Here is an 11,087-nt window from a genome sequence, read left to right as displayed (position 1 = left end):
CAGTATTCTAGTCTATGTTTTAAAAAAAAAGACAGCTCCCTGCATCAGTCATTCTTTTCTGACAAGAAACGTCATGTTGCTGACAATTATGCTAAGTTGACTTAAAACCAGCAGTGCTACTGTCAGGAAAGTGCATCATTCAGATACTGGATGCAGAGAGAATGTCTTCCACCAGTGTTTGTAGACCCAGGCGTCTCCCTTCAGCCTCTGGCGGCGCACTCCGATGACCTCTGCCTCTGCAGCATGCACACCTCTAGCTCCAACGCCATGGTCACCTTTCCAAAGTCACTGCAGGTCTGACACTTGAGAGTGTACCTGAATGATGGGTGAAGTAAATAATGGTAAAATGACTGAATTTGATAGGAGGAGCAGCATTATGAAAAAAGGCAGGGAGGCAGCATGTCTTTCTAACCCCTTCTGCTGGAAATCGATGTTTTTCCTCCGGCAGGATGGACAGGATCTGGTTGAGCACCTGGTCTGGATTGGTCTGACTGGTCAGAGTCACGTTGTATTGATCCTGGAAGGAGACAGCCATTCATCAACAAAAGTTTATCATTGTAGCTTTTCTATGAACATGGTTTATTGAAGTAAGAAAAATGAAGAAATTATGGTGAGGTCTGTTGTTTCACCATGCTTATACCTTGATTTTGCGGGGCCGTGCTGATGGGCTCGTCTCTTACTCGGGGTGAGCATAGTGATCACCTTATCTAGGCCTCTCTGCAGGGAACCAAACACTTTCCCTGCTCTCTTCTTCTTCCCACTGTCTGTGACGGCCATGTCCAGAGAACAAGGCCTGGAAAGCAAACAGTTTAGCTTAACTTCTGTCACCTGTGACTCACATGTTCTTGTTTTTTTTCCCCCATTTCGGTCTGATTGGCCGACCAAAGACGTGTAAGGACATCGTCCCTTCACTCATCTTGTAGAGCACTCACCTTCGCTCTGGACTAAAGGCCAGTATTTCAAGGTTTGCAGCATCTTTGTTCTCTGCTGCCCTCTTCTTATTCAGCTCCTTAGTTGCACTATCACCACCTACATTTACACATCAAAAAAGTAAAGAATCTAGTTAGCCATTTTCCAATATAAAGGAAGCTGTGACTGCTGCTTTTCTGGTCTCATAAATTTATCATTTCAGCCTTCTGGCACTGTTTTTCTTTTTTTGACACAAAAGTCAATAGTTCTATATTAATAGTACCAGCATTATTATTATTTGGTGTGGTTCAACTACTAACATACAAAAATGATTGAGTCATTAGGAAACTTTTAGTGTTGAAAAAAAACAGATATTATGGAGTGAATGTTTCATCCCAGTTTTAAGTAATTTAAAAGGACAAAACCTCATGGGATGGAATCAAATGTTAAACTGTAAGAACAGCTGTTATGCATATGACTGGCTGTTTTTGGCATTAGAGTTGTAAACACAAAAGGCAAAATGAGTCTCACACACTCGCTCTCTCTCTCTCACACACACACACACACACAACAGAGAGATAGGTTTTAGTGGCAAGAGAACACATGTCACTACAGCCCACGTGGGACAGTGAGCAAAGGAAAGAGACAGCTACACCTGTCACAGCACATGCCTAGGGACAGACACACACAGACCATGGTGTGTGTATGTCACAGGTAGCCTGTCTGCACTGCAGCTCAGAGAGTGGGAGGCTGTAAAGAAAGCAGGGCTGAGCCAGAGTCCGAGGCTTTAACACCAACCAGCTCAGCGGAAGCAAGTTTAGCCAAAAGAAACAAATGAGGCTGGACATCTGAGCAGAGACGTCAATATGACAAATAATTAAGCCTTTAATGACTCTCTTTTCACATTAGTGTCCTCCATTTACAGATAGGTGAATAGAATTAGCCTCCTGATTATAACCTCACCTTTGAGTTGACAGTGATAAGTGTGAGTGAATCTGAGTGTGTGTCCATTTTCTGACATAATGACAGCTAAATCACAGAAATATGAGTGGCTTTGGGATAAAAAAAATGGCCAAATAAAATGAGTTTATTACCAGAAGACAATTTACTTGCAAATGTGTGGCATGTGGATGTGGCACTTGTGATTATGAGAGCTGCATGAGACTGTGAGTGTGGGATAGATAAAGGAAAGAGGGGGGGGGTGGAGAGGGGCAGTTGGTTAATGCAAATCTAATCTAATAGGGACGGTACTTCAAGCCCTTGTTTGGAACAACAAACAATTACAGTATTCAAATAAACTGTACTAGTCCTGAAGCTCTGCATTATCTGTAACCAGGAAATTATTCCTACCTTTGGGTGTGACCGCTGTGGGTTTGGTTCCATTTTGATTTTCTTGGATAGCAGTATTCTCCTTGTTTTCACTGGTTCGTTCTTGGTCCCTCTCCTTCTTCTCCTGGCGGTGTGGTGTCGTTTTCCGCCCCCTCTCTGGGGTTGGGCTGTAAGCACACCTTTTTTCCACTGATGGAGATGCCAGCCTCTTTAGGAATCCAACATGAGAAAAGTGGTATGAGTACATTACTCTTGACAGAATCATGCTGAATGTGTGGTCTGTCTGAACAGCACATCAGCTGGACACCAAATTCATTCTCTCTACAACATTTAGTCACTGTATGGGGAATGACTGTCATCTTTAAAGACAGGTAAATGGTTATAGACCAAGAGAAGCTGTCTTGCAGAAGCATTAGCCAAGGTTTACCATGGCAGCTCCCTCCCCTTTTGCCTTTGCTTGTGAACAATCAAATACCACAAAATAAGGGTCTTCTTAGCAGCATCATAGCATAATGTTAGAATACCAAAGAGACTGTCTGACAATCAGGTCTCCCAACCACCCTTCCTCCTTCTGCTTCCTGCTTTTGTTTCAACTTTCACATACCATGTCTTTGTTTGTTCTTTCATCTGGATGACCTCTGACCCCCTGGGGTGTATGCTGTGAGATGTGATCATCAATGTAATCTGAGCAAAAGTCCATAGAATCCACAATTACAGCATCTTCATCCTCGCTGAACTGAAATGCGTCTCTTGTCTGAAAATGAACACAAGAAAAAAGGTCCACAACAACATTTAGGTGCAGAGAATCAGTACAAGAAGAACATCCACCTGGCAGTAGCCCTAAATATGTGGAGTATATTGGAGTGGTCCAGAGTCTGACCTGTAGTCCCTGGTGCAGCGGAGAGCAGGAGGAATCATAGACAGCTGGTTGAGGACACAGGCGGACAGGCTTTCCCCTCTGCTTCTTTGACAGCAGCAGCAGGTAGGTGGCTGTGGTGTGGTCATAACGCCACTGTGGGAGGGGAGATGTTTTAAAATCCATCAGAAACCATGCAAAAAAATGCACACAGATCTCTTAAACAGATTTTACAGTGTAGTGAATTCACACACCTCCCTCACAAGCGCTGTGGTGCTCTCTCTCGATCGCTTCATGTTCACTGCCATCTCAGTGATACAGTCTTCATCTATGTGACCAAGCTACAAAAAAAAGACCAGGACTATCCATTAAAGACCCAAGAGGGACACTTCTAGTTTTATGTCAACACACGAAAACAACAATTTCCAACAAATAATATTGTTGAGTATATAATACAAGGATGTTATTGTTTCAGTAAAAAACCTCGAAATCGACGAATCTTTGATTTGAAACCAAAAGAAACAAGCTACCAAAGAGAACACATATCGAAAGCAAAAGCTGTTTAAGTGTTTGTAATTGTGTGGTTTAAATGTTTGCTAATGCATGCTGTTATAGATGATCCTCTTGTGTCTTTACCAGCTGCCTGCTGTACCATTCCACAGGGCTGTTGTGGTCTTTCATCACCCAGGGATGATCCAGTAGCTGTCTAACAGTCACACGACGCTTGGGGTCCACCTACAGGACACACACAGACACTGCAATTCAACATGTACACTGTGTCTAAAACTATAATACAAGAACAGTTCAGAAACTGATTATTTATGTGAGATAGATATTAATATTGTAAATTCCCAAAACAGACTACTGTGCTTTACTACAGATAAAGATATTAAGTGTACATTGTAAAAGAGGATGGCTCTGTTTCTTTGAAGAAGGACCTTTTTTCCTTGATGTCAGATAGGGTTTTCCTACAGGGAACTGACACCACACTGAATCAAACCGTCAAACTCCATTGACAAAAACAGTTTAGTTAACAGATCTGAATTCCCCCAATGTTAGTTGCCTACAGTAAACAAGCACTTCCTGTGTTCTGCAAGGTGAAATGGACACATCAATAAATGGCAAGTTGGGCAATGATAATATCCCCATTATAGCAATCAATTAGTGAGTGACAGAGATTTTTTTTCCACTGGACCTTTTTTCAGTTGGCTATTTTCTATATTTTATGTTCCTTCAACATCTGTAGATGATGCATGTAGGAATATGGACAAGAACCCCATTCTACCTTGCTTGTGTCAAAAAAGGATAAGGTCAAGATAAAACACAAATAAAACAGCAAACAAACTGACTGAAATGTACCTGCATCATCTGGTTGAGGAGAAGGACGCTCCCTGGAGAGAGCCAGTGTGGGTTGTCATATTTCCCCCTCTGAAAAAAAATATCCACGTCACAAACACTTCAGGAAAAACAAACAATATTCCGGCACTAGCTTAGACTGTAAGACAAAACAACGACTGTCGGTCATGGCCACAAATTATTTAGCAGCACCTCCATAACTTCAACCAATATGCTGGACACACAGCAGAGCTCTTACTGTAATCTTCCTGTAGAGGACTACACAGTTATCATCGTCAAAGGGCAGGTCTCCACAGAGCAGAGAGAACAGCAGCACTCCCATACTCCATACATCAGCCTGGAGGTTACACATTACACAGCAGTATTTCAGCTTCAAGCTCAGTTGTGCCGAGTCATGCACCAGTGAATAAGATCAAGAAACCAAGAAGAGGCAGACGCAGCAGAGCAGGCAGGTAATAATTGATCTTTTTTAGTGGAGATCCTGAATGTAAACACAAAGGTTTCTACATGTTAACATTCAACAGTATGCATGTCCTACCTCTGAACCAATATAAGCTCTGTCCTGGATGAGCTCAGGTGCAACGTATGCGGGGGTCCCACAACATGTCATCAGCTCATAACCCAAACCTCCCTGAGAAAGAGGAAACGTGATATGTAGACCAGTATGTGACAGTTTTACCTTAAAGATCAGACTTTTTCATCTGATGATGTACCTTAGGTTTGGCACACAAGCCGAAGTCAATGAGCTTCAAGTTATGATCCTCATCAATCAATATGTTTTCCTAAGATTCAGAGACACAAACATTAGAATCAAGTGTAGTCAAACCCAGACAAACATTTTGTGGTATCTGGCTGTATGATGAGGACTTTTACTGGTTTTAGGTCTCTGTGTGCGTATCCTTGGCTGTGTACGTAGGCCATGGCAGACACAATCTGTCTGAAAAACACCCTGGTGTCCTCTTCCGACAGACGGTCCTTTGCTATGATATAGTCAAACAAATCTCCACCTGGGCAGTGCTACAAAGAAGGCAAATATATGAACATAAGATTGTTTTATTCAGAGTCACACATCATCTCTGTCTGTTCGACCTTTACCTCCAGCACCATGAATATCTGGGTGGAGGTCTCTATGACCTGGTACAGCCGACAGATGTGCTGATGACTCAGGTTCTTCATGGCTTCAATCTCCAGCTTCACACGAGGCAAGTCATCCTGTAGAGTTAGAAAGTGAAGGTGCTTTCAACATCGGTTAAATGTGATGTAAACACAGCCGTGTTTATTTTTTTGTTTTGTACATTTTCAAATGGTCCTGCAGCTTGAGGTCATGGTTTGTGTAAGTTTTGTGTTGTACACTTCAGTCAGACTCACCCCGAGATCTTTTTTATTAATGATTTTAATGGCAACCTTCTCTCCTGTCAAGATGTGACGACCCAACTTGACTTTAGCAAAGCCTCCTAAATAAAACACAGCGTCCTTTAACACACAATAGAAATGACACGAAACGACACAAACTGCATTTAGTCCTGAAATTACCCGAGCCGATGGTCTCATAAACCTTGTAATATTTGTAGAGCTCTTCGGCTCGGAACTCCGTCGTCCTTTCCACGGGCATGCTTCCTGCTCCAGCTACACGATAAACCTCCTTCATACGAGATAAAAACAAGGTTTGAAATTACCAACAGGCTTACAAGAACACTGAAATTTGCAGCATTAACATCGCTAATACATTTTAACACTGTAATCTTTATGATAGAGAGTTTAAATACACTCTCTGATAGTTAAGCTATAATTAGTTTGGTTGCCCAGCAACCAAACCAGGCAATCAAACTCTTGTTCTTCTACGTCTTTATTAGTTTGATTGCCGTTGCTAGGCAATCAAACTCTTGTTCTTCTACGTCTTTATTATTATTAGTTTGATTGCCATGGCAATCAAACTCTTGTTCTTCTACGTCTTTATTAGTTTGATTGCCGTTGCTAGGCAATCAAACTCTTGTTATTCTACGTCTTTATTATTAGTTTGATTGCCATGGCAATCAACCTAGTGACTTCATACTGTTCTTGTCTTCAGCTGTTTCTCTTTCATATCTTCATAATATTAAAACATTTTCTACTTTTCCAGATAAGAGCTTCATCTTTCTAAATTCTTAACTGTGTTTCAGCAAATTAAGTTCAGATTGCAGATTCTCCAGCAATTCAGAGCAATCACTCACATCAGCGTTCAAAGCAATGCTTCAGCTGCGGCAATCAAACTTGCATTTTCTTCAGGAAATGCTTTTCTAGTTCATATTTATTTCTCTAAAAGAAGTTTGGACATTAGGAGGGTTAGAGATGAGAAGAGCTTGTTACTTACTGCAGTGAAGGATGATGAGGTGAAAGGATCCATCTCTTGCAGGAAAATGCAACTTCTTTACAAGAAGAAACAACGGTGAGTACTCAGGTTGGTGAGTTGTGTCCCAAAAGACTGAAGCTTTGTTGATACGTCTCTATGGTGAAATCAACATTCTATCTATATATCTCTATACCAAAACGTCATCATGATAACGTCATAGCAACATTTAAAAACAAATGTTTGTTTTTCAATTTTCATATGAAACATTGTGTGTTTTATTCAGATATGAAAAAGCCTGCAAATCATTTCCAAACTTTCCAACAGGTTTCAGTAGCTTGAATCAGTTACCACACTATCTTAATATATACTAGAATGCTTTGAATGCTGATGTGAAGGATTGCTCTGAATTGCTGGAGAATCAGAGCAATTCAGAGCTTTGTATGCCTCTGTGTGTCAGCCTGTCACCATGGTAACAGCAGAGGAGGCCTCAAAAACCACTCCAACTTTAAGAGCCTGGCATGCGGAAATGATTCGGAATTAGAAAATTCTGAATACAAGTTTGATAGAGCAGCATCTAATGAGCGTTTTAAGACTAAATGGAGTCTGTAGCTTGAAATTTGTAGGAGATACATTTGGCAGATGACCCTCGTTGAAGGGCTCTCTCATAGACTCCCATGTTAAAAATGACACCGAAATTCCTTAACCCGATGGGCCCGCCGAAGGGCCGAAAACGTACAGGCACTATTACTTCAAATTCTGATCAAATTCTGCCACGGTTGCGGCCATGTTTGTAGTCCAATGAAAGAGGACAAGCTACTGAATCGAATGGTACAAAAAAATCTAATGGACTACAATACCCAGCTGACGTAAAATCCCTGTGTAAAGACTAGACGCAACAACACTAACGCTAGCTAACTACGCGTATGTGTTTGTGGAGGTTGTAGTTGCTTTAGTGTGCTTCAGTGACTTTCGGTGACTTTCAGTGAGTTTCTGTAAGTGTCAGAGGGTTTTTTTAGGTTGTTAGCTAGCGTATCTCTTCATGATACCGTGACGAGAGGGGCATGGAGCAGAATTTCAACGGCAGGAATTTCCGGATTCGTTCGACCCCGTTGCCAGCAACGTTGAACGTTGGAAAAGATAGACCCAGTTTGAGTAAGTTGAGTAAGTTTTGTACATTTATTTTGAAGTGTAAACTATTTGTTGCTAATATCCGTGTTGATCGATAAAATGATTTATTATATATATACGTGTACACAACATAGTAGACAGCAGGGTGGTAGTTGGGGTGAGAGAGGAGGATGCAGAGGATAGTGGTGATGATTGACTGTGGCAACCCCTAAGGGAACAGCTGAACAGAGATGAAGAAGGATGATTCAATCCTATTCAATACTGTCTTTACATATTATTTACATAATATGTGTATTTCAATATGTATGCAATTACAGATAATAATAATTGTTATTATTTTCACAGCCAAGAGGGAAGAGAAGAGGAAAGTGAGGTTCCAGGCCCATCTGGGCTCAACACTGAGGCATCACCTCTCCTTGTTGTTATTTTTATTTTCTTTACCTAATATTTGGTTGGACTTTCATTAATGTACATTAGTTATTAGTTATTATAATAAAAACTACTCTATTTGGAGACAATTGATGATTATTATTTGAAAATATTATTCTATTTAATATATTCTATTTTTCTATTATTCTATTTAATATATTCTATTTGAAAATTGATGTTTTTTTCTATTGATTTTACACTGTGCATAATGGTAGAAGTTGATGAAGTGCAAGGTAAATTCATACCCAAAAGCTCCAGTAGATGGCAATAGACTAGTGAAATGGATATAAATTGTATTTTCCAGCCAGTTTCCACTGGAAATGAGTAAGCTAGCTATAGCTATAGTAACCTATTTGGCAATGTGGTGCCAAATTGTGCCAAACTGAGTGTCCGCCTGGTGATATCCTTACTAAAACCTTTGTGAAGGCTTTGCTCTTTGTTCAAATTCTATCAAATTTGGTATATTTGTAGCCAAGGAATAGCTGAATGTGATCAATGGCATCTGTGTACATAGAATCATTGTTAGCATAATGTTTTCCTCTGTCAAATAGGAAAAAAACTCAGGCGAGGATAAAATTGTTACATTTCTCCTGTAGTTTTTTCTAATTTACTCAGGCATACTAATAGACACAATATTTTAAACACTGGAAATGCATTCTCTGAGGTCCCTAGATGTCCCTAGACACCAAGAACATGCATATGCACATTATTATTGTGGTGCATTTCCTCATTTTCTTCGGGAATGTCTTTTTAGGTGATTTTTTCTTTTAATATGGCCAGGGTTTAAAGGGTTAATCTGAAATCAACTCTGCCCACTTTCAAGCAGTTTGTGGACTGTAAAACAAGAGAAAATAAAACTCTAGATTTACTGTATGCTAATGTTAAAGAGGCATACAGCTCCATAGCTCTCCCTCCCTTGGGCAGATCAGACCATAGCCTAGTCCACCTCAAACCCCAGTATATACCAGCAGTACAGCGGCAGCCGGTGACCACCAAAACTGTACGGAGGTGGACACCGGAAGCCCTGGAGACCCTGCAGGGATGTTTTGAGGTGACTGACTGGGATGTGTTCTGTGACACTCACGGTGAGGATGTAGACACACTCACAGACTGTATCACAGAATATGTTAATTTTTGCACAGATTCACTAATCCCCACCAGGTCAATACGCTGCTTTCCAAACAATAAACCATGGGTGACAAAGGACATCAAGGCATCACTCAACAGAAAGAAGACAGCCTTCTTGAGTGGAGACAGAGAGGAGATGAGGAGGGCCCAGGCAGAGGTGAAGGAGAAGATTGGAGATGGCAAGGAGGAAGCTGGAGAGCCAACTTGCCCGGAACAACTTGAGGGAGGTATGGAGTGGCATGCGAACCATCACCGGCCACAATAGGATCTCCGACCAGCTGATGGATGGAGATCTGCAGGAGGCCAACCAGCTGAACCTGTTTTTCAACAGGTTTGATAGTCCACTCCCTGACCACCCTCCCCCTCCCTGTGATGCACCATTAACACCTGTCGATAACAACAATGTACCTCCTCCTCCTCCCCCTCCCCCTAACCATACTAACCAGTTTCACCTCCCCATCAATAACATCACCCTGCCCCCCTTACCCCACCTTCCATTAACAACCCCCCACCCTCCCCCATCAGATCTCTCTCTCTGCTCTTCTGTGTCCACAGTTACCATCACCACAGAAGATGTGAGGAGGGAGTTCAGTCGCCTACGACCGGGAAAAGCTGCAGGACCGGACGGACTCAGCCCCAGAGTACTCAGGGACTGCGCCACACAGCTGTGTGGGGTCTTCCAGCACATCTTCTCCCTGAGTCTGAGCCTGATGACCGTCCCTGCCCTGTGGAAGACAACATGCCTTGTTCCTGTGCCCAAGACCAAACATCCAAGCACACACAGCGACTACAGACCAGTTGCTTCACATGTGATGAAGTCTCTGGAGAGGCTGGTCCTGAAACACCTGCGTGCTGTTGTGGAACCATCGCTGGACCCCCTGCAGTTTGCTTACCAGCCCCGTATTGGAGTGGAGGACGCCATCATCTACCTGCTGCACAGAGCACACACCTACTTGGAGGAGGCAGGTAACACTGTTAGAATCATGTTCTTTGATTTTTCCAGTGCGTTTAACACCGTGCAGCCTGCCCTTTTGAATAGGAAGCTCCTGGACATGCAGGTAGAGACCCCACTGGTCACCTGGATCACTAACTATCTTACAGGTCGACCACAATTTGTGAGGCTGAGGAACACCGTCTCGGACACGATAGTGAGCAGCACGGGGGCACCCCAGGGCACGGTACTGTCTCCATTCCTGTTCACACTCTATACATCGGACTTCAGACACTGCTCACAGTCCTGCCACCTGCAGAAGTTCTCGGATGACTCTGCCATTGTGGGCTGCACCAGCAGAGGTCGGGAGGCGGAGTATATGAGTGTGGTGGACAGCTTTGTGGAGTGGTGCGGACAGAACCACCTGCAGCTGAATGTCACAAAGACAAGAGAGCTGGTGGTGGACTTCAGGAAGCACCAGACACTCCCAAACCCGGTCAGCATCAAGGGTACCAACGTGGACATTGTGGACAGCTACAAATACCTGGGTGTCCACATTGACCACAAACTGGACTGGTCCACAAATGCAGAGGCAATATACAGGAAGGGACAGAGTCGCCTGTATCTACTGAGGAGACTCAGGTCCTTTAACGTCTGCCAGACCATGCTGCAGATGTTTTACCACTCGGTGG

General features: G+C 42.6%; 1 protein-coding gene across 1 annotated transcript; it reads right to left on the bottom strand.

Moving 5' to 3' along the window:
• Positions 1-440: 440 nt before the first annotated feature.
• Positions 441-6,077, bottom strand: LOC114449907 (maternal embryonic leucine zipper kinase-like). The gene is made up of 16 exons (XM_028427772.1): positions 5,984-6,077; positions 5,819-5,904; positions 5,546-5,662; positions 5,324-5,467; positions 5,164-5,232; positions 4,989-5,081; positions 4,689-4,787; positions 4,454-4,522; positions 3,731-3,829; positions 3,349-3,435; positions 3,119-3,250; positions 2,843-2,992; positions 2,260-2,446; positions 933-1,029; positions 641-793; positions 441-517 (listed from the first exon to the last, which is right to left on the bottom strand). The coding sequence occupies exons 1-16, from the start codon at positions 6,060-6,062 to the stop codon at positions 502-504; spliced, it is 1,677 nt and encodes a 558-aa protein (XP_028283573.1). The 5' UTR covers positions 6,063-6,077; the 3' UTR covers positions 441-501.
• Positions 6,078-11,087: the final 5,010 nt, after the last annotated feature.

Source organism: Parambassis ranga, chromosome 17 (genome assembly GCF_900634625.1).
Source record: "Parambassis ranga chromosome 17, fParRan2.1, whole genome shotgun sequence".
NCBI classification, from domain to species: Eukaryota; Metazoa; Chordata; class Actinopteri; family Ambassidae; genus Parambassis; species Parambassis ranga.
The sequence above is the reverse complement of the archived record's forward strand: the minus strand, read 5'-3'. Positions and strand labels throughout refer to the sequence as shown.